General features: G+C 41.0%; 1 protein-coding gene across 1 annotated transcript; it reads right to left on the bottom strand.

The window, feature by feature from the left end:
• On the bottom strand, nucleotides 1-27,625 carry LOC145415684 (N-acetylglucosamine-1-phosphotransferase subunit gamma-like). The gene is made up of 8 exons (XM_080284899.1): nucleotides 27,519-27,625; nucleotides 25,291-25,416; nucleotides 22,678-22,761; nucleotides 17,695-17,791; nucleotides 15,516-15,577; nucleotides 10,393-10,528; nucleotides 1,550-1,633; nucleotides 1-141 (listed from the first exon to the last, which is right to left on the bottom strand). The coding sequence occupies exons 1-8, from the start codon at nucleotides 27,614-27,616 to the stop codon at nucleotides 1-3; spliced, it is 828 nt and encodes a 275-aa protein (XP_080141025.1). The 5' UTR covers nucleotides 27,617-27,625.

Consider the following 27,625-nt stretch of genomic DNA (forward strand, 5'->3'; position numbering starts at 1 on the left):
TTACAATGATCTATCCCTCCTACCATCCTGCAGCTCTCTGATGATCTCTTCCTTTGCTCTGAGTTCCTCCTCTAGTTGAGCCACCCTCAATTGTGCTGCTTGCAGGTCAACCTGGCAACTCTGGCTTGACTCTGCTGCTGTCTGTTGAGTCAAATATAATAATATTACTTTGGTTTAAGAAAGAAAATAAAAGGTCAAGAACCCCTATGTGGGACTGCTCTCCACTGCATGCAGGGAGATGAATGGTGGGCCTTCATGCTGTTTACTAATGAAATGCATTAGTCCAACTCCCCTCATAAAATTTTTAGATGCCTGGTGGTCTAGTGAGTTAAGGTACTCCAACCAGATGAGAAGGGAGGAGGGAAGGAAGGAGAATAATCCGTCTGTCAATCACACGCATGACAGTTTTGCATGTGTGTATATGTAAACAGTGTAGGCCTCAAATGATAAGGGAATGAAGGGCCTCAGCATCTTTTGATTTCCCTCTTTTTAACGAATTTCCTCTAATTCCCCTCTTTTAATTCTTTTATCACCTTGGATGATACAGGAAAAGAAATAAGAAAAAGGAAAGAAGTAACAGCAGAAAGATCAAAAGAACATCCACACAGACCACGGCATGAAACAGAACAGCCAAAAAACACAAGGCAGCAACTGCAAGAGAATACAGAAATATAAAACAACACAGGGTTAACAAGTCCATGCAGGTAAGAAACCTCACTCCAAGAAAATGGAGACAGTTGATGTTCAGGTTGCATATGGGAGTCTCATTAATGAGGATGTTAGGATGAGTAGGGAGGTTCATTCCTAGGTACATTTTAAGCGTCTGTCCTATGTTGTCACTCAACATAGGGTGTAATTTTCTATTTTACTGCAATGATATGGAGTTACGTCAATCTAATCTAGGTATGGCATGGATTTATAGCTTTATATGCACTAAATCCTGAGCTGTAATGAAAATGGCTATTTGTCCATTCAAAAAGCTTTTTATTTTTCAACAAGAACAACAGTGAGTTTGCAGCTGGTCAGTACTACCATTACTGTTCATTATTATCTTTCATCATCATCATCATCATCCAATCCTGTGTTGCCTCATGAGCAGTGTAGGAGCCTTGGGCTATGCAAGTTGGTCCTGACATTTAAGATGAGATTACGTGAGCAATAAACCCCAACCACCTCTTGGATATAAACCTATACAGGCTCAATCTGGCTGGAACACCTGAATTACCCACTAAACCACGAGGCACCATAGTTTGGCTATGTGGTTACCACCCAGCATAGTAAATGGTTACCTGGTGTACAAGAAACCATCTGGTTTGTCACTCAATGTAGAGACACCCATAAACAAAAGGAAGAGGAAAGAAAGACTGAAGAGGAAAGATGAAAAGAAGGAAGAGAGGAAAGGGCTGTCACCCAAGAGCAGCACTACATTGAGTGAGTGGATGGAGAGTGACCCTACCTACCTACCACTAATGTACATTATAATACATTCAAATTTATAGTAGTCAGTCCCTCTCACTACCAGGAACACTGCAGATAAGAAGATACAAACCTTTTGCAACAAAGTCAGTCGAGCTTCTGCTGTTAACACAAGGCCTCCTTTGATGAATATCCTCTCAAGTTCCTTTTCATATCCCTGAAAGCAAATACTAATATTAATTAATTATTTATTTATTTTGGATTCCTATGCTTTATCAGCCATATACACACTTTAGAATACAATATAAATGGCACTAGAGACAGATTCCTTCACATGGTGGCATGGGTATAACTGGGTGGCTCTGCTGCCCAGTTAAAAAAAATGCCCACAACTCCCTCCCTGTTCCCTGAAAGGATGGTGGACTGCAGGAGAAGGGCAATATCAGCCAGAAGTCCACCAGGTTCACATTCTGATGGGCCTACGGCCAAAACAACAAAAAACAACAAGTACAGTAAATATCTAACCATATCCAAAGCATGAACTGGTAAACAACAGGGTCCCTGCAGTTACATGACTCTTAAGATATGATTTCCAGTTACATGGTGACCAAAACTGAGACCCCAAATCAAGATGCACAGTTTTTATCTAAAACTAAGTTACATGGGCTCATCTTGGCTGGAGATTTCAGATCTCTTTAACCCCTTAAACGTGGATCGTCGCGTTTGCGACGCTCGACGAAAAGGACATAGTGGCGGGTCGTCGCGTTTGCGATTCTAGTAAATTTTGAATAACCGCGGGCAAGCAGGCTCCAGCTGGTATTGTCTATCAGTACCACCACCCTCTAGCTACAACTAGCATACTTTATCTTTGTACTACTGACCTCAGTTGTTGCCAAGTATCGCGTTTTCCCCCCGTCCCCCCCCCCACCACGGCCCGGCCAGCCTGGCTGTGTTACATGGCAGTGCTCTGAGCGCTCAGAACTGTAAATCTGCGCTCTCCTCTCACAAGCAGTTTATGTTACTAGGAAACGCTTGTTTCCCCAGTTGTAACACTAGCTTTTTTTCTCACGGTTTGCCCCTGTTTAGCGTCAGTTTACTGCAGGCTTTCAAAGTGACATTATGGCGAGTTCTAGCTCTTCCCAGTCAGTGCAAGCGGCCGACAGGAACGAGAATAAAGTGGTGGGCGTAAGGCAGAATAAAAAGCGCGCCGTGGTGATCTTTTGGGAAGTAATATGATTGAAAATAATGTAGTATACATGTTTTTAGCTGTGAAAATGGAAATGTTTGTTGAGTGACGGGAAGACCGCTGCCACAGTGCATGTCGGCCGTACGCTCCGTTGATTTTAGCCTTATTTTCAGTGCTTATTGTACAAATACGGAATCCTAACTACCTTTACGTTGTAGTATAAAGTTTACTGTGACAGAATGAGGCTGTGGTAGAGGGTAAACCGGGTTGCTGGAGGTGTGAAAGTGAAGATTTGGTTACCCAACTTTGCAAGTCTCCACAAGTCCTTGGGTAGTCCACGAAGGCTCAACACCTGTCTCTGGAGAAAGCTGAACGTAAGTACTATCTGCCATACCAAGTATAATGTTCTAGGGTTAATCTCTGATTTTTGGTGAATATTTTCCTACAGGTACTCAGACCGCGATACAACCCCGCCACTCGGGGGGGAACGACTGTGCACGGCCGCGTTTAAGGGGTTAATGTTTGAACAATTTTTCTCACTTCTCCAACTATTGTGACAAATTATAATCCATATTTAAATACAGTACTGTAATATTCCTCACCCTGCCCTAGGGTGGGAGAGGAGGTCCGAATGATGATGATAAATAATATAACAGCAAACCAACAAAAGTAACATCCACACTAAGATTACATTAAAGAAAGACACGTGTGTGTGTGTGTGTGTGTGTGTGTGTGTGTGTGTGAGTGTGTGAGAGAGAGAGAGAGAGAGAGAGAGAGAGAGAGAGAGAGAGAGAGAGAGAGAGAGAGAGAGAGAGAGAGAAAGAGAAAGAGAGAGAGAGAGAGAGAGAGAGAGAGAGAGAGAGGAGGAGGAGGAGGGAAGAGAATGAAAAGGGAGGATGTAAAAGTTCAAAGTAGTGTAGAGGCAGCAAAAACATTTATGTCACTGTATCATGAGAATCACTTGCAAGGGGAGGGAATGAATGTACACCTCTCTGGTTATGTGAACAAGATCTGGTCAGGTGAAAATGAAGCCACAATCCTTGTTATTCCATTTTCATTCACATCTATTAGTCTTTCCTTTGGAAGCAACAGGACTAGAAGAGAAGAAAAGTAAGAGAAATAGGAGAGAGGAAAAGAGGTAACAGGGGAACGAAAGGTAAAAGAGGAAAAGTGAAAAGACAGAAGGCAAATGACAGTACAAGGAAAAGCAGGAGACGAAAGGAAAAGGATAGAGGAGAGACCAGCAAAGTCACTGCAACCAGATAAATTACAAAGGGGCCCAAATTTCCAGTTCCAATATTTTATTTCTTCCTCTTACAGCTTTTGTATGTGACAGGAAACGGAATGAAAAGAACAGTAAGAGAGAAGAACAAAAGTAACAGGCAGAAGAACAGAAAGAGTATAGAATAAAGGAGAAGAAGATGGTAAGGAAGCAGTGAAGTTGAGGCAACAAACGTTAACCTTATGCCAAAGGTATCACAATGGTCACGTTTAGATGGGAGGGAGAGAGTGTAAGCTATTCTGGTGGTGATACTAGTTGTCACTTCAGCTAAAATTTGTTTTCTGAGTTTCTCAAATACCACTCTCTTATGTCTGCTTTACCTCTGAAGAGTAGGATACGTCTTTTGAAAGCAAATCAGTAAGTACGGCTACACAAGGGATTTAGGGGGGAAGTAGGGGTCAGGCCCATGATGTAAGTTACACATTAGCTTTTACATAATGAAGTGCAATGGCCCAAGATACATGGTTTCGAGTTACACTGGACCCTATGTTAATATACTAACCGTGTAATTTGAGGAGGCACTTAAGTTTAAGCAACTGCACTCACAAAGGTGCTTGCCCTACTAGGGCTTTGCCACCATCTGTGACAGTGAAGTCATTACAAAAGCACAAAAGTGGCCACAACCTCCCCTCAGAAGACCTCAATCTAGTTTTCTTTGACTCTTTTTTTACACAACACATTCAAAAACTCTAAACACCCTGCCATCCACATTTAATCAAAGTTCTTGCAGAAGCACAAACGTGGCCAAAAGACCTCCACGGAGGATATCAGTCCAGACCAAACTCAGAATATCAGCTATGGGGCCTGTACTTCTAATATACTATAGCACTAGCCATGTGTCTGTGTGTGTATTTTGGGCAGGTGAAACTACACATTCAAATCGCACCAAAATTGGCACAAAAATCACAAAAGCTTGCTGATGTGACAAAACTTGGTTTCATCACAACTAAAAAACTTTTACTATATTTAATGAGTGATCAAATTTTGACCAAAAAACACTGCTCCCGGCCCCCAGTCAGTTGCCGTGGCCGAGTGGTTAATATCTCGGACTTGCATGCGGACAACTTGGGTTCCATTCCCGAAGCTGCAAATAACACTATCAATTGGTTAGCTGCAAAAAATCCAAGTGACAATGTTAGACTTGAACAGCACATAAACGGACCATCATGGGCCCTTCGATGTCGCATTGATGGCCGACAGTGACAACGTTAGACTAGAAGAGCACATAAACGTGACTCAGACTACCTGAACTGATCGCAATGTGTGCGCAAAGTGCGAGGAAATGAGTGAAAAGCACAAGGAAACAAGTGCGAAGTACGAGTAAGCAAGCGCGCAGCGCGAGAGTCCCCCGCAGGAGCAAGTGCGAGAGGGCCCAAAAGGCCCACAAGCACTTGTATAAACACTAACTCTGCATCAAAAGACTTGAAAATGGAGGAAGTCTGTCCTTAATTCTTAGGAATGAGTCATGTCCTATGATTTGCCATAACTTAAGTCACAACTAAAAACACCTCCTAAGATGGTATAGCACTTATAATAAGGCTTACAACATGATCATGACAGTAAACATGGCGACTGCCAAACATTAACAACAAATTCTCCAGCATTAACCAAGGTGTCTGCATGGTGATGCAGAACTGGTCATGAGGTACTGCTAAACCATTTAGGCATTATTTTCATAACTGATCTGGTTCAAGCAACATTAACAAGACCCACTGAAACACTGTAAGGAAGATGCACCTTTGAAATAGTGATGACTTGGGACTTTCACAACAGATTATAGGCAGGGTCATCGCTGAAATACTTGACTCTCTTTCATCAACTGATGTACTTAAACAGTTAATAAAATTCCCTTACACTCCACATGACATTCCTCCCTATGAGGAGGAAACACCACTTGTGACAGAAAGTGAAAGGCAAAGGTAAAGCGTGGACTGAGGACTCAAGTGCAATGTAGTGAAGAGGGAGGGAGAGAGGACTCAGGTGCAACGTAGTGAAGATGGAGGGGGGACTCAAGTGTGGTGTAGTGAAGAGAGAGGGAAGGTGGGAGGGAGCACTCAGGTGCGGCACACTGAAGAGCGAGGGAGGGAAGGAGGGAAGGAAGGACAGAGGTAGATTAGGGGAGAGGTGAGGTGAGCTGAGGTGAAAAGATGGGTAGCCATTTACAATTTTATGCACAGCAGCATATAAATACTCTCTATGAATTAAATTTATCAAATGAAATTTTACCAGATTATCCTAACAGTAATACCACAGTAATTTAGGACTTTCTGCTACATCTCTTCTTTGCCATGGTTTGTAAATTTCAACATTTTCCCAGAAATCAACTGCTATATACAGCACATAGATAACTCAGCAGCCTATCATTTCGCCCTCGCGAGTCTCCCATCATGTAGTGGCATTTTCTCACTTATAAGCAGCCCAAACCGGCCCGACCATAACACTTTTGAGAAGCTCATATCTCAGCAACCACAGGGTGAGTATGTTTAAGTACTTGGGTAGTGTGATGAGTAAGGATGGAAGTTTGGAGGATGAAGTGCTTGAAAAGGTACAACAAGGAAGAAAGGTTGCTGGTTCCCTGAAGGCAGTGATATGAAACAGGGAAGTGAGCATGGAAGTGAAAAAGTTATTACATGACCGTATTGTGATATCACCTCTAACGTATGGATTTTTTTTTTTTTTTTTTTTTTTTTTTTAATGCGAGGAAGAAGGAACCAAAGGCCAAGAGCCTGCAGTAACAGTTCCCTCCAAGAGAAAAACAAAATTCAATAGAGAGCCAAATTCAAGATCCGATCATTTTGAGATGCCTGGACACACTGCGTTTGAAAGACTGGAGATCATAGGCAGCAGGAAATACAGATAGAGGGAGACAGTTCCAGAGCTGACCTGTTGCATAAATGAAAGACTGGGAGTAACGGTTAACTCTTGCATTAAAGAGCTGGACAGAAAAGGGATGAGAGTTTGCTGTCAGACGGGTGCTACGCGCCCGTCGTAGAGGTGGAGGAATGCAAGCAGACAGTTCAGAGGAGCAGTGACCATTAAAGTAGCGATAGAAAAGAGATAAAGATGCAACAGTGCGGCGAAGAGACAGAGGTTGAAGGGAGTCAGTAAGAGGAGGAGAGTTAATGAGACGAAAAGCCTTTGACTCCACCCTATTGAGAAGAGCTGTATGTGGGGAGCCTCCCCACACATGAGAGTTGTACTCCACACAGGGGCGGATAAAACCCCTGTATAGAGTCAACAATTGTGCAGGGGTAAAGAAAGAGCGGAGTCGGCTTAGCACACCCAATCTCTTGGAAGCAGATTTTACAAGAGATGTAATATGATCTTTCCAAGATAAGTCCCGAGTAAATGAAACCCCAAGCATTTCAAGGATGATGCAGGATTAAGCTGAATATTATTAAACATTAATGGGTATACCTGTGGAAGATTTTGTCGGGTTGATAGGTGTAAGAACTGAGTCTTAGATGCATTAAAGACAACCAAATTATTTTTACCCCAGTCAGAGATACGAGCCAAGTCAGACATTAGGTGTGCCATAGCCTCATTCCTTGTTTGTTGAAGTAACTGTTGAGATGGGCGTTGCGGGAACCGAATGGAAAGGTGAAAGGTGGAGTCATCAGCGTATGAGTGGATAGGGTTAGATGTACAGCTTAGAAGATCATTGATGAATAAAAGGAAGAGAGTTGGTGATAGGACAGAGCCCTGAGGAACACCACTGTTGATAGATCTAGGAGAAGAATGATGGCCGTCTACAACAGCGGCTATAGAATGACCAGAAAGGAAGCTAGCGATGAAGGCACAGATAGAAGGATAGAAACCGTAGGAGGGCAGTTTGGAAATTAAAGATTTATGCCAGACTCAATCGAAAGCCTTTGAGATGTCAAGTGCAATAGCAAAGCTTTCGCCAAAGTCCCGAAAGGAGGATGACCAGGATTCTGAAAGGTAGGTGAGAAGATCGCCAGTGGAGCGTCCCTGACGGAACCCATACTGACGATCAGAAAGAAGGTTGTGATAGGAAAGATGCCTTAAAATTTTTCTATTAAGAATTGACTTGAAAACTTTTGAACTACAGGACGTTAAAGCAATTGGACGATAGTTGGAGGGTTGGGAGTGGTCACCCTTCTTTGGGACTGGCTGAATGAGAGCAAACTTCCAGCAAGAAGGAAAGGTACAAGTTGACAGACAAAGGCGAAAGAGTTTGCCTAGGCAGGGTGTAAGCACAGAAGCACAGTTCTTGAGAACAACAGGAGGGACCCCATCAGGCCCATATGCCTTGTCAGTACTGAGGCCAGTGATGGCAGAATATACATCAACTGAAGAAATTTTAATGTCAGCCATGAGGAAGTCAGAGGGGAGAAGTGATGGAGGAACAGCACCGGAATCGTCTAAGGTGGAATTGGAGGAGAAAGTCTGTGCGAAGAGATCTGCTTTATGAGTAGAAGAAATAGCTACAGAACCATCAGAGTAGAAAAGAGGAGGGAAGGATGATGAGGTAAAGTTGTTAGAAAGATTTTTGGCAAGATGCCAGAAGGAGCGGGAAGTGAAGCTTGAATGTTGTTGGAGGGACACAAGTCAAGAGTGAAAGCTGTGGAAATGAGTTATTTGAGAGGAGCCTGTGAAGTCACATGGAGAGACAGACTGACAAATGAGGATGTGAAGGAGCACTGTGGTGTGGATGTGGATGTGATAGGAAGCGTTAGGAAGAACACAGTGAGGTGGTTTGGTCATGTGGAGAGGATGGAGAGTGAGAAACTGACGAGGAAAGTGTATGTGAGTGAGGTGGAGGGGGAGAGAGGGAGGGGTTGGCCAAGGATGAGATGGAGGGATGGAGTGGAGAGGTATATGAGAGAGGGGGGTGTGAATTGGGAGCAGGGCAGTGAAATGGCGGGGGACAGGGTGACGTGGAGGCGATTTGTTTGTGGCCACCACATATAAGGGATTAAAGCATCTGGCAATAGATGGATAGACAGAACCACAGGGCCGATCACTGTGTGGTTTGCATCATATGATAGCCCAGTTCTTTAAGATTTGTTTTTGACAGGTTTCATCACACCCAGGCAATGCATGTGGCACACGACACATGCCAAGTGCAGCATCTTGAAAATCTTCAAAAGAGGGACACAGGCCAGACTGTTTGTTGTAAAGGCATGAAACTTAGTAGGTAAATAGCCATCAATATACTCTAGGCATCCTAGGGGTGTAAGGCGAAATTTCAGTGCTTTCGGATTTAAATGGCCTCGCTCATACTACGCAGACAAAGGCATTTTACTGGTACCTTGGACTCGAGTTTATGATAATACCCTACTGCACAAGTCTGAAATTATAATTTTGCCTTAGCTAAGACAAATTTTATGGTCGATTTTATGACCACATACCCTGGACCCTAATGGCTGTGTTTAAAGTTTTGTTAAATATGCTTGTCAGTGTTCAAGTGTTTTGTTACCCATATACAGTACAAACTCAATGTCAACAGATATACATATGACAGGTCATTTTGTCTTAAGTATCCAGACTGAGAAGCCTAGCTCCAGGTTCCTATGCTCCTGATGGGGTTATAAAGGACTGGATGACTATTGGAAGGATAGTAAGTTTCATGCATTTTTAAGTTCTGGTAATGTAGAGACCAATTCATATAATGGCAATGGCACTTGTGACTTGATGGTAAGGTACTCCAGTCTTACTTCAAAACTCTTCTGGGTATAAAGCAATTGAGAATGCCAGATCCCTACATCCAGTCCCCACCCCATCTTAGTATCTACTCCTCATATCTACTCCTCATATCCTAAAACCAAGCTTTAGGGACAATAAAGATTTTGACAAATCTGTACATATGGCTCACTCTTATGAGGTGCTGGAGCAGTTGGAACTTGGTAAGTGCACTAGCATTTGGTTTAGTCTCCACTCCATAGAAAACATCAACTGTACCATGGCCAACCCTAATATGAGGGAATCCTTTAAGAGGAAGTATGGTGTTAAATTTATGTATGTACTGTATGTGTGTGTGTTGTAGCAAGATATGGGATGCAGACCTCCAATCCAACTTGCCTAGGACTACCCATGACCAATCCAGAACTAAGCCATCAAGCCTTGGGTGAGATATCCTAGATGCTGTATGGATGTGACCTATGTAAAATGATGCCAATGTATGAAAACAGTTCACTAAATTCATAAAACTCTAATCATACATATATAGTAAAGCATTGCAACTTCAACATGCAAAGGTCACCTATTAAATTATCTGTCTATCTTGCTGATGTCTTGCTCTCCATTAGCAACCAAAAAAATGGTCATGAGAGAAGATTCTTTAAGTTGCCATCCTTATACTTCCTTTATTCTTTTGACCATTCTTCCTCCATTACCAAGATTCCCATCAACTAACTGTTCAATTATTTTCTTCCATGTACCATAACTTCAAGTCTTCCTCCAATCACAACACTTGTTTACTAGATGCCAGCATGAATCAACATCATAGTTTAACATGAAGTTTATATAAAGCTCATGAGCATACCTTGTGTGTAGTGTAGCCAAGGGTATAATCATGCTCAGCTTGGTCCCAGCGTGCTTGCAGGTGCATGGGCAACCTTGGGTACACCACTAGTGCATTAACACCACATACTTCAGGGCTTTGAAACACTGCTTGGTACCTGTGAAAGGCAAGGACATGAAACCAGCTTAATCTATATTATAATATTTTCAATTATATACTCTAGATTTTCTTCTGTGACTCCATAAGAAACTTTTAAGCACATGTTCGGTCACTTATCTATCTATCTATCTATCTATAGCCCGATGCCCTAATCCCGCAAAGGGTGGCCGCAGACAAAACGTCTCCAAGTCGCTCTGTCACCCACCATTTGACTACCCTCCCCCCAACTCATCCCCCCCTCCCTCATATACCTCTCAACTCCATCCCTCCACCTCATCCTCGGTCTACCCCTCCCTCTCCCTCCCTCCCTCCACCTCACCTACATACACCCTCTTAGTCAGTCTTTCATTCTCCATTCTCTCCACATGTCCGAACCACCTCAGCGTATTTCTCCTAATCTTCTCAGCCACATCCACATCCACCCCACAACGTTCCTTCACTTCTTCATTCGCCAACCTGTCCCTCCATGTCACTCCACATGCTCCTCTCAAGTAACTCATTTCTACTGCTCTCACTCGACTTGTTCCCCTCTTGCAGGGTCCACACCTCGCTTCCATATGTCAGGGTAGGGATCACAATACTATCATGCAGTGACTTCTTAACTTCCATACTCACCTCCCTATTCCTTATCACTACTTTCAGTGAACCAACAACCTTCCTTCCCTGCTGTACCCTTTCATGCACTTCATCCCCCAAAGTTCCATCCTTACTCATCACACTACCCAAGTACTTGAATGCACTCACATTCTCCATATCCTCACCATCCAACCTTACTGTACATTCTGTGCCTTCATTTCTCTCAAACACCATAACTTTACTTTTGTTTACATTAACTTTCAGCTTCCTCCTCTTACACACTGTCCCAAATACATTCACCAAACCTTGCAACTCCCATTCATCTTCACTCAACAATACTGTAACATCAGCAAACAGCAACACCGGAATCTTCCAAATCTCACCCACATTCATCAGAGCCACCCCCACATCCACTGCCCTGCCTTGCACTTCCTTTACAACCCCATCCATGTATATATTAAACAGCCATGGAGATATCACACAACCCTGTTTCAGTCCCACACTGAAATCAAAGAACTCACTCAGCTCACCATCCACTCGCACCGTAGCCCTAGCTCCTTCGTACATACTCTTCACAGAACTCAACAATTTCCCCTCCACTCCATATATTCTTAATACCTTCCACATACCTTGCCTATCTATTCTGTCATAAGCTTTCTCCAAGTCCATGAAGGCAGCATACACTTTCTTTCCCTTCTCTAGACACTTCTCCACTAAACATCTTAGAACAGAAATATCTGATCTACACACCCTTTTCCCTTCCTAAATCCCCCTTGTTCTTCTCCAACTAGCTCCTCTGTCATATGCCTAACCCTATCAATGAGTATTCTACCATATATTTTACCAGTCACACTAAGAAGGCAAATACCCCTATGGTTACCACATGCTTCTCTCTCACCCTTTCCTTGGTATAAAGGAACAATTATACCTGATTCCCAGTCCTCTGGAACCCTTCCCTCTTCCCAAGCCAATGTACACAACTTCCATATCCACTTCACAACAATATCACCCCCATAGCTCAGCATTTCACCACACACTCCATCAATTCCTGGGGCATTTCCCAACTTGATCTTCTTCATTGCTTCCACTACTTCCCCCCTACTGATCTCTTCCTCCCTCCTCTCATCTCTTCTTCTCCCAGCCATTCCCCAACCACTTATACTCGCACTGCTCTCACTCTCTACATTCAACAAATCCTCAAAGTGCTCCTTCCATCTCCTCAATTTCTCTCTCTTCTCCACCAACAGTCTATTATTCACTTATACTGAACATAAACTATCATAAGGCAGTGTTTTATGCTCACTTTGTTCACCTGATGGTCCTTCTCTAAGCTGCATATTATCTCACAGCATCCTTATCAGGTCATCTTACTTTCAAATAGCATTTTGAGGCCCCTCATTGTTCAGATCTGTGAAGTCATTCTCTAAAACACCCATATCATTTGTTTAAATTATCTCAGCTTAACTGCATTCAATGACTTGGTAACATACTGAGTACCCAAATGATTCTTGACTTTGCACACAATGTTTGTTTTCTTAACACCTCAATACTCTGTACATGCATCTCACATTTTCATTTTACTAAATCATGCCACTCAGGGATGAGTGAGGCTAGTCACTCTCATCTTAAATGTCAGAACCAACTTGCCTAACTCTGGGCTCCTCTGTTCCTTATGGGGCACATTAGGATTGGTTGATGACTGGATGAACTTAATTGTGGACTGCATCATCCTTAATTGCTTACATATAGCTTTACACATACTGCACATAAGGTGTACAACTTCCTATACAGTGCCCTTTCATTATCAGTACACACAGTGACAACCTACATTACACCCAACACTTTTGACTCTTTGCAACTGAGGTAGCTTTTGTGCAACCCCCCCTCCCCATTCTTCATGTCATGCAACTACTAAAACTCTTCAGTAAACTCCAACATCAAATCCCTTACAGCAATCTCTTATAGTCCCAACTGAACATTGTCACCTTTGTACACAGAATACTTGTATCTGGTTACCTCTGCCAATTAAGTAATGTATTCACCCATGTCTGACTGTGGGTGTAAAAGACATCTCCATAAACTCTTTATGGATTTCAATGAAATCTGGTGGATACATGGGCAGTGGGTCAAGAAAGAGTTGAACAGAGTTTGAGGTGGATCTGGGTTCGAATGCAGGAATAAATAACAAATTTTATTGGCACTGGCAGAGGTGAGCACTTTCTGAGAATGTGTAACAGGGCAGACTAACACCACAGAATTAATTATGTGAGACTGTAAAAGTATTCGTCCATTAAGGATGAGGAATTAAAGCAGTAAATAATAAATTCTACTGGTACTGGCAGGGGTATGAACTATCTGACTGCTTTCTAATTACATCATGCAATCTACCTTTCATACTGCTGCATCTCTCATGCACCGACACATGATAAATATCAAGTGAGATATGTTACAACCAACTCATTCCTGGAATAAAGTACAGTACAGACTCTTAGATCTTAAATGTTGGGGCCAAAATTAAGAAAATTTGGAATCGGGAATCAAGATGATAATGAGAATATCATGTTGATAAATAGTGAACAGCACCTTTTATAGTTAATACAACAATATATCTATCATTAAAAATTTATCTTCTGTTCTTATTCATGTCCATACAAAAACTTTGTCTTCCAATATGCAATGATTGTGTAAGGACAGGTGATATCAACAATCCCCTGTCACAAAGAAATATATTTTGGAAAGTGGTGGCTTTCGGAAATCAAGGTTTCAGATTGGACAGCTTAGACTGTAAAAGGTCATTTATCACTCTATCTGCATAAGTCTCTCTCTCCAATTATCCAAGCCTCTGTTTTCATCCATCCATCATCCAATTCTACATTGCCCCATGAGGAGCATAGGAGCCCGGTGCTAGGCAGTTGGTCCTGACGTTTAAGATGAGAGTGAAATTCCCCACATTAATTCAACTCCTCTCACTCCACCTCCCTAATTTTTCTACAGCCCCTTACCTGCTATATGCAACTCACTCGTACCATATAATCTCCAGTATATACAACACATGTGACAATCCAAATCTAATACAGGTATCCTATGATAGTGCACAGAGTAATATGCTAAACAAAAAAAGATTTCTGCTAAAAAAAAAATAAACAAACAAACAAAATTTCTCTGAAAAAAATTGAGTCATCTATTATGAATACTGTAATGCTGTCAGGCCACTCTCAACTATCACCTGGCATTCAGTGGATTTACAGGAAAATGCTCCAAATTGTAAAAGCCAAATAAATATACATTAAAGGACACAAAGAGATGCAAAACTTCCTGTCGGACTGCAAAAATTATATACTTTGAACAGGCCCTGCCAAGCTGAGTTCCCATCTCACTGCCTGACAGTCTAGTTAGCAATATTACTATTCTGTTGAAAGTCTATGTGTGAATTCTGCTTCTGCCTGACTCGTGCAGAGTGATATGGGGAGAAAGAAGAAAGCAGTTCCTGCGGAACAGCTACCTGGGCTAAGTGACAACATTTTCTTCAGTATGAAACAAAAACATTTCTGGCCCTGCAATTTGTACTCTGCTGTCTACCTTCACTGATGGTGATGCCCATTAGGAATGTACTGAATACTAGATAGATGGCAGGATGACCCATATAAGACCTTTGTTCCTGAGACCTAGACTAATAAATATCATGACCCCGGAAAATGGCAGAAAATGGCTATGTCCTGGCAATTTAGAATTCTCTTAGGCTTATACTCAGGGAAATCAAAAGTAAGAAAGAGATTAGTCCCATAAATGGGGTGGCTTGGAGCCTGTTATGAATGAAACAAAAATTACATCATTCACACATAACTTCATTAATGCAGACACAGGTGTGAAAGCTGCCTTAATACAGTTCATCAGTGAAGGCAAAAACTGAACACGGAATCAAAGGGTCAACCCCAGGAAAGAGGTTATAACAGAACTGATCTGAAAACAGTCCTAATTACACAGTACACACAACAGATGTTTGATGCTTCCCAACACCACAGCCAAGGAGCTGAATGTGGAGGTAACGTCACACGTGATAGAAGCTCAAAGTGTAGACACTACATGTGAAACCTTGGAGATTCCACTGCCCTTGATGACCTTCATGGAATCACATACACCCGTCAATTCAGCCTTCGTACGTCTAAGATGGTCCTTCAGACTCCATGAAATACCTGTACAGTATAGCCATAAGAAGGGGTAGTCCTCCTCCTGCTTTGGTATCTTCATGGAGTGAAGACACAGAAAAAACAAACAAACAGTACAATTACATGGACACAAGAGGAATGTTCTGAACTTACCTATGCATGTAAAGCACTGGAAAAACTATTATTCAAGTTAATCTACAGTTAAATTACTCATGTCCTTGCATATAATTTTACAATATTTACCTGCATTTCTGTGGTTCTTCAATTGATATCAACTCTGGTTCTTTACCACATCTGAGGAGTACCTGTTGAGAAATAGGTATTATAGGGTAATATCTGAAGCAACTATACTGGCTGTGTGTGTGTGTGTGTGTGTGTGTGTGTGTGTGTGTGTGTGTGTGTGTGTGTGTGTGTGTGTGTGTGTGTGTGTGTGTGTGTGTGTGCGCGTGCACATGCATGCGTACGTGCATGCTTGTGTGTGTGTTTCATATACAGTACTGACACGCACGACATGCACTGCAAAATGCACTTGTGAGTAATACCTGCATAGAGAACACAGGTAATAATTATCTAAATAGAGACGACACTGACAATTACATGCTTGAAATGTGTACGTTCTATTTCTAATATGATGAACAAGAAGTGAGCCTGCCTTAATCATTTGCCTACTGTTGAATGCCTGTGTATCCCTACTGACCATGTCAGTGGACAGCGTACTACGATGAATGTGGAAAACCAGTACACTGAGCCCTTACCACAGGCTAACTGTATGTGTAATATTGCTTGACCAATGGTGGCATGGTTACCAGGATGTGACTTCCACAAGATTAAGGCCGCTTTCACACGAGGCCACCGGTGGCCGCCACCGGAGGCCACCACTGGTGGCCCAATGTGAAGAGGCCAGCAATTAGTGTCCTCCACTGAACTCGCGCCACTCCTTGGCACAGTTCTCAGTTGAAAGAATGGCGTCACAGGAAGAGCTCCTTCTCCTTACCTTGCTGGCGGCAACTGGTGGCGCCGTATGAAAGCTCCGAATTGAAACAATGCTTTACAGCGAGTAGCAGCAAATTGCCAGTGGTGGACACTAGTTGCGCGAGCGAGCCACCTCCGGGAGCTGGTTGCCGGCTGGGCAACCGCAGCGGCCTCGTATGAAAGGCTCCATTGAAAACTATGGGAGGCAACTAATTGCGGCCACCGGTGGCCTCGTGTAAAAGGGGCCTAAAATGAGTGAGAGGCTGCTGAGGACAGAGGTTGGAGCTGCAAAAATCTGTGTTTAAAACGGTACAATCAAAGGTAGTCCAGTTCCTGAGGTAGGGTGTCAATAAGCAATGCTGCAAAAGAAGGATGGAAGAAGGGAGTGGCTCAGGAAGGCAGCAGGACTTTATTCAACATTGTTCAACTGGTTTGACCTCTATAAGGAGCTCACTGAGTACGTATATATTGTAGTGGACAGCTTGCACATGCCTGACATGGGTAGGCAACTTTGCTATACACGTCTGTCATGTTTTAGTGTAAAGTGGCAAAACAAAACTGGCAGTTGTGGAACTGTTCAAACAAATGATCCAAAGGTGCCATACAATCTGTAAGTGATGAGATTCTGTATGAGGATACTATTTCAAAGGGATGCTTGGGAAAAGATGGGTACCGACAACCTTACAAAACATATAGACCAAGCCTTCACCACGTGCATATTATGTATATAAAGTTCCATTAGCAAAGGCAAACTGGTTGTTGCTGTCATAGCAACCACAAGCTCATATGAACTAAGACTCACTGAACCACAGGAAACCAGTAATACTGTGATGCATGACAGAGTGCCTAGAACCTCTTTGTCATCCAAATCTTAACATCAGGTATTCAGAATTTCAATTTATTCTTAATATCATTAATATATGGTATGTCATCTCAACATAATGCTAAGTCATCAGAGTAAAAATGATAAAACACATCATATGCAACAAGTAGAGAAAATAAACTACTAGTATACAATGCAAACAGAACTGGACCTAAAACTGATCCCCCCCAAACAGGAGGGGAACAGAGTTTCAGCAAATGTTGTCCACTACAACTTACTGAGCTCCGCCTGACAGGTATGACTCAAAGAACAAAAGGGTATCATCATGAACATCACAAAAATGCAGATCATCCAGTTACTGTTCAAGATCTACTGTGTTCAAACTGTAGACAGATCAACCAGAACCAAGACAGAGGAAATCTCGCTAAAGGTGTTCACCATCATGTCTTGAATCTTTATTACAGCATTTCAGGTGAGTGTTATTTTCCTAATGCCGACTGAATGAGAGGAGCAATGAGGAGCAGGTCAAGTATAGTCCACTCACCAGTCTTAGAAAAGAATGACAAGTCAGAGACAGTACAAAGAAGAGAGAGAGAGAGACAGACAGACAGACAGAGAGAGACTTACTTTGGTCGAGCGGTGAGTACCATTAGCACACGGGCTGCCCTCTATCATATTCATTGCATGAAACTGGTTGTCTCGTATCTCCCAATCAGCCCACACCCTGCAAGACACCACATTAGTAAATAAGTAAATTTGGTTGGGGATAACGAGAATTCATACTAATGTTGTCATGACTAAGAGTAAAATAATGAGATACAAGAGCAGAACATTACCCACATATTTCTTAACATATAATAAATGCATGTACATCTGGCTGAAGCACCTTTACCCCACCAGACCACCATGTACATCTGCTAATGTGATACCATACTCTGCCATTATTCACAGAGGTTAGGTTCCCTCAAACCCCACGCAAACCTAAAATTGCAACTACTCCTAATGGAGTATCAGTTTACTTCACTTTTAACTGATCATCTAACAAAAGCCATCTGCCATCATCATAACATTTAAAAGTTAAAAATAACCAAGTCTGTGGAGTTTTTTATTGCACGATTTACACACAAACCTTGTAGAGTATATGCATTCAACTCACTAGATTCATGAAAAAAAAAAAAAAAAAAATTGGTATCTGTCCAGTTGCAGATGTTCTGGGCCTTCTTGCTCTGCCCTCTCTCCATCTGCACCTGATATGCTCTCAGAGGCGTTTCTAAAAGGAGAGAGCATTGAATTTTTTTCTTTCTTCAGTCAAACCACATTTTTCACCTGAGTGAGCTCTGAAGCACCTAGACACTTGTACGTGTACCTATATTCTGTCAAACTTTTTAATGCCATAGGTAACCAGTGTTCGCAGATTTTCATGTATCTAACTGGTCAGCTCTGTTATGGTGTTCTGCAAGCTATATCTCCCTCTGCCCATGACAACTAATTTTTAAAATGTTATGCATCCAGGCACCTCAAACTGAAATGACGATAATTATTATTTTCATATGCTAATTTCCTCCTGGAAAGGATAAGTTTTCGAAAGCCTCCAGCCGCTGGTCCCTTCTTGTTCTACATTATAAAAAAAAAAAAAATAAAAAAAAAAATAAAAAAAAAGCCATCAACCTCATAATGTCACAACAAGTGAGGCCATACAAAACAAGTGATATGACTGACAGCCAGTATGGACAGTGACTTGACAGTGTTGACAGTGGCCACAGTGCTGGGTGCATGTGATCACCAGATACATAACTTCAATGAACAGATGATACATATACTGGGTGGATATGATCACCTGATACATAACTTCAATGAATAGATGATACATATGACCTTGGAGGAAAGTCATCAAACCTTATGAGGCACTGTGACTGGAGACGAGAAGCAATACACTCATTCCTCAGCATTCTGCATCAGAGATAATTTCTTCTGTCACTACTTTTAATGCCCAAGCAGTGTCAGAAGCCTTTTCCCATGATGCTTCAAAGGTTCACTGACTATAAGTAGAAGACAGGGCTTTAGTTGCATCCCTCCAAAAGTTTTCTCTTTTCCCATAATCACTTCCATATTTTTCTACTACTTTTCGAAATGGCTTCCTATTTTCTGCATTATATCTAATTACTGCCAGATGTGCCTATCCTTGAGGAGTGGCCAAGAATAAATCATCTCCATGTTTTGTTTTGAGGGGATATGTTATGTGCTGTAGCTGGGGCTGAAGCCAGCTGACAATAAGGGATCCTTGTATGCGGTATGTGTTGGTAGTGTAATGCTGTATGATACTGAGACCTGAGTGGTAAAGAAAGGAAATATTCATAGGCTCAAATGTACAGAAATGAAAATCATGAGATGGATGTGTGCATCCGTGACTGAGAGGCCTGGGAAGCTAGGTTTACGACTGTAGAGTTAGGAAGAAAGATGAGGCTGGAGTGTATTGGTGTTGTAATGAGGATGGGCAGACAATTTATATGGCATCAGTGGTTCCTTTGCCTGACATAAACCCAAACTGCATCTGATCATTATTCACTCTTTCTCTAACTACATATATATATATATATATATATATATATATATATATATATATATGTATATAGAACAGCCATGGGCATATCATACAGCTTTGCCTCACTTCAAAACTGAGATACCCACTTACTATCACACAAACTTCATTACCATCATAAAAATCTAATTGGCATTCACTAGCTTTCCCTCCACACCATACAAATATAAAACCTTCAATAATCCCTCTCTGTTACCCTGCTATCTGATTTTACAAGATCCACAAATACTTTATAACCTTTTCACAAGCCTTCTCCACTCTCTGTCTCACTGCAAATACCTGTATATGGTCCATGTATCACCTACCACTCCTACAGCCACTCTGCTCATCACTCACCAGGCCTTCTGGGATTGTATATTCCTTACTTTTTCCAAGTTGATTCTTCCTAACATCTTACTATACAGTATGTGGAGGTGTATGGTACATAGGACTGCTGTGCCTTGGGAATGGGCCATTAAACTTATGCCAAGATTCCTGGGGGGGGGGGGATTATAATGATAATTTTTGCATTTATTTTGATCATGTTTATTCTTGTGCAGGGGTACAGTCACAGCTTTTACTCTACTGGTGCATTTGCACTAATTCAAGCTTTCTTACATACTTCTAACATACACTTCATTCTGTTCTTTACATTGCACTTACTTATCTCTGCCTGCACCTCATTAACGCATGCTGCCTGCCCACATTTCAACAGCATCATAATAGCATTCTATATTTCTGTCAGTGTCATATTTCCTGGCACTACATTAGTTTTCTGTACACCACCAACACTAACCATGTTTACAAATGCTGCTCTCATAAGTCCCATTCATCAACCTTTCAAAATATTCTTTCCTTCTACTCCTTACTTCACTTCCATTTGTTGGTATTCTGCTTTCATCTCTCATATATTCACATTTCTTAACAACTTCATTTTTACACTTTCACACCTTCTAAACCTTCCTATTTATTTCCCATCTCTTCATATTTTTCTATTATACAACTTAAGGAGAATACGGTGTCTGGTCTACATACCCCCTCCCCTTCCTAACACACCCATGTTCCTCTCCAAACATTCCTCAGTTCTCTATATGACTCTGTTGATGAGTATCCTACCATATATCTTTCCCACTACAGAAAGAAGACAATTACAGTATGTCTATGATTGCCACACACTTCCCTTTCATTTTTACCTTATACATGGGAAATATTATACCTCCTTACCATCTTATGGCACTCTACCATCCTCACAGACCAATTTGCAGTGGAATGATTTGGCATACTTTAGGGGTGGCCAGAGCCACCCTGGCCACCCTTCTGGGTACACTACTGATTCCAGATGCATTCAGTCAGTATCTCTTCCCTATTCTTCAGTATTTTCTACAAAGATCGTTATGAATTTGATCAGCACCTCACATGCTTCCACTGTACTTTTTTTTTTCTCCAAAAGTCATTCTCCTCTTTAATAACCTCTTCATAAGCTTGCTTTCCATATAATTCTTTCTCTTTTTCAGCACAGCTTCTTTTTTCCATCCATGCATCTTTACCAATCAACATTGATACTTGCCTACTGAAAACCCTCTTTCACCCCAACTAGATTGATATGTTTTACTAGGGCATTTCCTACTGTATATGAGGTCTGTTCAGAAACTATCCAACCTCATTATCTTTCTCACCAACTAGTTGGAGGACAGGGGCAGGGTTCTGTGAAGCACAGTGCAGGACCTTCATGTGCATACGTGGTTAAAGCCAACTGCTACATATGTTCATGGCTGTGCACATACGCTTGTCACATTCCTGTGCTCATCACGATGACCGAAAAAGCTGAAAAACATTGCTGCATCAAATTTGGCCAAAAACTAGGTGATACCCAAGTTAAAACTATCAGGAAGATCCAGCAAGTTTTTGGAAATGAAGCCATGGGTAACAAAAATAAAGGATGGTACAATCACTCCAAAAATGACTGAATGTCAGGTGAGAGCGATCCACATCCTGGGAGGCCATTAACAAGCAGAAGTGCTTTAAATGTTAAAGATGACATGAGCATGCGAAGTTGCTGCCAATGTCATTCCAAAGCTCCTTTTGTGTGAACAAGCTCTGCAGATGAATGCTGCTCACGACAGCAGGTGTGTACAAATCACGATCCAGACTTTCTGAAGACTGTTATCACTGGAGATGCGACTTGGGTGTATGGGTATGACCCAGAAACCAAAGCACAGTCATCCCAGTGGAAGCATGGAGGGTCACCCTGGCCAGAAAAAGCACGGCAGGTCTGCATCAAGGTGAAATGCATGTTGCCTTTTTTTTTTTTGACTACTGTGGTGCTGTGCATTACAAATATACACCAGAAGGTCAGACTGTCAACAAACATTACTACCTCGACGTTATCAGTCGTCTTCTTGATGCAGTTCGGCGGAAGGGACCAGACCTTTGGAAAGTGGTAAGTTGGAAGCTGAACCATGACAATGCCCCTGCCCATTCTTCTCAACTGATTCAGGAATTTTTGGCCAAGCACAACATCTCACAGGTCTGGCAGGCTCCCTACTCACCAGACCTGGCACTTTGCGACATTTGGTTATTCCCGAAGCTCAAAACTAATCTGAAAGGTTTCCTATTTGAGACAGGAAAAGAGATCATAATGAATGCAATGATGCCCCTGCATGAAGTACTGAAAACCAACTCTGAAAAATGTTTGTCAGTGGAAAGAATGCTGAAACACATGTGTCAAGTCAGAAACAGCCTACCTTAAGGGAAAGTGGTGTCCTAGCTTAAAATGTTAGCTATTTATATTTTTACAGCCTAATGTCAGATATGCTACTTTCTGAACAGACCTCATAGAGATAAAGCAGATATCAAAGTGGCATCAAAGATGTTTTAAGCAATAAATAACTGGGAAATACTGGTAAACATGGAACTGCGCAATCAGCATTCTTTCTCTGCATGCACTGTGCACTGTAAATCCACACATACTGAGTCCATGCATAGAAAGAGATTACCATACACATGGTCAAGTTCCATAATCCTATACTTACCCTAAGACTCCTTTGTAAGGATCATAGTAGGATTGAATATCCTCTTGGGTGAAGTTATGGAAGGGACAGAACACATATTCATATCTGCAAAAGAGGTTATCACTATAAGTGGGGAAAACAGGTAGTGGTGATAATGATTAAGTAGGTGACAATGAATGCTCTAACTACTGTATACTGGACTTGTTAATATAAAGAGATATATCAGTAAGTACAAACATGCTTCTTAAATTCAAACTCCTCAGGCTTAAGGGTGCGTTCAAACTTTAGAAAATAATTTATGCTTTTTTACTCCAGTCCCAACTGCAACCAGCCTTTCCACTTATATCTGTACTTGGTATCTTATTCAGTTAAACCTTTTGTTTACCATTTTCCTGAATGTGGAAAACCAAATTAATCTAGCTAAAAAAAACAACTAAAACCTAATCATGAGAACATTAACAACATATTACATGCCTGACAATACTTAAAATGCATGGATGGGAACATTTTCATGGGTAAACAATGCCATGACTAAGATGTGGCAACTTTTGCTCCCCCGCCTAAAGTTACTGGGACCCCAATAGGCCCTCAATACCATTGTTTCACAAATATTTAAAGTAGCTAACCAAAAATTTATAATACCTAATTTATAAGAACATGCATAATATAAAGTACCTGTAGTAACTGATAAAACAGTAATATGCATTAGCAAGTAACAGTGAAAAAAGTGTTTAGTGGCAACATCACAAGATGATGCACCATCACTCTCTTAGTTGAGCTTGGCTGCTAAGGTCATGTGACTAACTAAACTGCATGGGGTCCAAACTGGCATGTACATATATTCCTCTACATGAATACGGAGACTGGGAAGACTGCCATGAATGGACACTATGTATGAACTGCGAATATTCTACAGAGGACCTAGCACATGAAACAAAGAGCTGTGGCGAATGTAATCATAGGCTAGATGTGGAATAAGATACAATAACAAGGAACTTAGTAAACCTTTATAAAATAAGGCACCTGCTGGAAAATAAGGAAAAGCACTTCCTGTGCTGTAGTGTGTCTATGATGCATGATGCAGGAAGCAAGGTTCCTTCTTAAAGTACATTACTGTATACGAAATATATATATATATATATATATATATATATATATATATATATATATATATAAATGTCAAAATGCTCAAAGGAACTTACACATCAAGGCTGGGTAGCTAGCAATTGAAGAGGAAACACTGAACAAACACAAGCAAAGAACAGAAGACAAAATGCATGGAAGAGCGCCACTTAGAAGCAGACATACCCGCACAATGTGGAAGGGCAAGATACACAATATGGAGAATTCACCTTACACAAACATGGCCTTAGGGAAGGTTAGTTTGCCTTCCCTGCCTTGAACAGAATTTTAATAGGAAAGAAAAAGCAATAAGCCTTCTCCTAATCCCTCTCTGTATGGGATCTCATGTAATTATTAAAATGTCTGGGTGGTGTCATAAATAACTGGCAATCTTCTTCCTAAGGTCTTCAAGAAGGAAATATACAGTAAAAAAAAATTATCACTGACATTTTTATTTTTTAAATTCTTTGACAGGGAGGGTTCTCCTTCATATATATACATAAAAACAACAACGTACTCAAACAGGCATACCCAGGTTTAACGATGCAACTGGTTAAGTAAAAACCCATTGCTAGGTGGGGTATCATATCTCGGGGTAGATTTAACATGTAAAGGCTAGGGATGTGTTTTTGAGCCGTAGGTTTCCCCCACCACCAAGTCCTAAACCCACCCAAATGAGTCCAAAAACAAGTTTCCAGCTTACCTAAACCCCCAATAGCCTAAAAATAAGCTAAACTAAGCCTAGTAGCAGTATATAACTCACCTAATCCCAAAAATAAACTCTGAAATCATCAAAAATAAGTCTGGAAAAAATCTAACTTAGTTAACTGTACCACAAAATGACAATGTTCATCCACCTGTGACTAAAACACAATAATCTAAGTCTAATAACAGTTTATAAATCAACCTAAACACAAAATTTGTCAATAATATAATCAAAATTGTAAAAAAAATAATAATAATAATTATACCGGGATTTGGCCATCATTCGGCAGGGTAGGGTAGTATTTCTACCCCTATCGCTATGCCAGGGTATCACATCTAGGGATATCGTATCTTGGGGTTTGCCTGTATTTCCTCCTCGGGAATTCCTTTATGCTACTGAGGTTGCTCAAGGTAGATCTGATATTTTCTATGGGCTGGAATCCAAACCAAGTGTCAAAACCAGCTAATTGCTTCCCAACAGTTGCAGGAAGCTGTTGGAGAACAAAATCTTTGATGTGTAACAAGATTGGTAACAATGTAGGAGTCTCAGCCAGTACTATGACTCTATATACTTGGTGAGTTTCCTGTCTAACAGTGATAACTGTGTGGCTTGTTACCAAGCCTGTCATCACACTTCAGTCTCATGGTAGCACCTTTCAGGGTTGATAGTAGCCATCCATCCACCGGCCTACTTGAGCTCAACAGAATTGTCTGGCACTAGCCAAATAAAAATAAATCTAAGTGATCATTTGTCTTGCAAAAAGTGAAACAACTATTGTAATGTTAATGTCAATATGAGAAACTAACTTTGAATCCCGATGCTTGAAGCATTTGCCCAACCAGTCCCGCAGATGCTCTGGGCCACCGAAGTTAGCTGGCTTCATTCTCAGCTGAAGTCTGTCATCATGCCTTGCATCCACATGCTGTAAATTGCTGTGGAAATATGTGTTTGTGAAATACTGCATGGTAGTTCTAATACCATTTTGCAATACCCTAATACACAAGAAATGGTCTAAAATACATAGTAACACAACATATTAATATATAGATAAATCACCACTGAAACAAAAATACAGGCAGATTTTAAATGAATTTGAATGATTAAATGGAAGGATACATAACTTCACGACCGAATTTGAAGAGTGGTCAACCCTATTAGCATTTCCTCAGAAGTCTGACTATAAACATGCCACCGCTGAGGTCAACAAACCTACCTTCGTGCTGTTGATTAACATGTTATTTTTGCAGAATCTTGGTGTCAGGAATGAATACTGCAATCTCTTTTGCAACATAAATGATATCACTTCAGAATCTAGGCATCATAAATGAGTTGATAATTATGAAAGATAGTCCCTGTCATTAAGTTTTCACCACTTGTCAATGGGAACTCCTGCAGTTTGACCATAAAATCAGTCAGGCAACTCAGGTTAGGTTAGGATAAATCAGCACTGATAGGGGTAATTTCGAAGTAAAAATGGTATCTGGCTATCTTCAGATGCATAAGATGGCGTCTGTCTTTCCTTGGCGCCATTGGGGATTGTAAACAAACAATCTTTTAAATGCCACTCACCACTTTCACAAGAAATAAAAATAAAAGACACTTGAAAAAACACAGAAAATAATAAAAGAATCCCATGAAGGACTTTGGTAAAGGAAAAAAAAATGAAAAATAATGTGGTTCCATGTCTCTTTGAAGATAACCAAAAACATATTTACTGCTAAAAAGTGTTGAGACTTCTGTTGTGGGAATTCACAATATTCTGGTGATGGAGTAAGGGATACTGCAATACGTGTACTTTCCGATAGAAATGAAGGTCAACACCGTTCGTTCACGCACTGAAAACCATGGAAACATACATTGGGGATATAAAAGTGACGCACAGCATAAAATACCTCGGAGTGACCATTACAAATAGAAAGGATTGTGTTAGAGAACATAAAATAAAACAACTACAAAATGCGGGAATGTACGTAAATCAGATAACATCCATAACCTCACGAAGTTGCAACAGAGTAAAAATAGGAAAAGTATTCTGGAAAAATGTGGCCCTGCCAAGTATACTGCACACAACAGAAGCTATGTTTATCAGCAAAGGCGAAATTAACAAACTTCAAACTTTAGAAAACAAGGCTTATAAAAGAATATTTCAAGCACCAAATTATACCCCAAGTTGTGCACTTAGAGCTGAAATTGGCACGTCAACCTCATATACAAGAGACATACAAAGTAAATTATCATGTCAGATACATTTTGAGTGACCAAAGCAATAAACTAGTAAAAACAGTATTTTTGGACCTATATGAAAACCAAAGCACAAGTTGGGCTAAATTAATAAAATATTATCTACACAAAGTAAATCTAAATTTGGAAGGACTAGCAAAAGAAAAGAAATTGAAATTAAAATTGAACACCATTGACACACAAATATGGAAAGCAGAAATACTTGGCAAGACCACACTAGAATACTACAGGGAATGGAAGTACGAAATTAAAGAAGAAGATACACTGTATGAAAATGGCTGGGACTCGGCAGTACTGTTCAGAGCACGAACAAACACACTAAACTTAAACTGGAGAAAAAAACACAACAATGAAGAAACAGTTTGTCCAATATGCCAATATGAAAATGAAACATTAGAACACTTTCTCCTAGATTGTGAAGGTTTAAGTGCAGTGAGGATCAAAAATAACTTATTGCAACAGCCCTTTCCAGAGAATAGAACAGATATAATAAAAACTCTACTTCTGCTTGGAAAAAATAAAGAAAAACAAGTGAAGGAAAACAGGAGACAATATATGAACTGTGGAAACTAAGAGAAAAGAAAATAAGTGATCAGCGCGCGGCTTAACAAAAAAGGACTGAAAAGGATAAGGAACGGGCGCCGATACAAAGGCTACGCCCCATCTACTATTACTACTACTACTGGAAACCAGAAATTCTGAGGTTGTAATAGGCTACTATGAACAATTATCGTGACGCTTACCGTTACCACCTCACCATCATTACCAACAATGTTGTCATGGCTTATCTCACCTGTAGCCAGTACTTGGCATATCATCCAGTATTTTCAAGGGCACCATGTCACCTAAAGTCCTTGATACCAGTACGAGACTGCACGTCAATGGTAACATTGCTTGCTC

This window comes from Coenobita brevimanus, chromosome 103 (genome assembly GCF_032717465.1).
Source record: "Coenobita brevimanus isolate Jiangsu-jjx chromosome 103, ASM3271746v2, whole genome shotgun sequence".
Classification (NCBI taxonomy): Eukaryota; Metazoa; Arthropoda; class Malacostraca; order Decapoda; family Coenobitidae; genus Coenobita; species Coenobita brevimanus.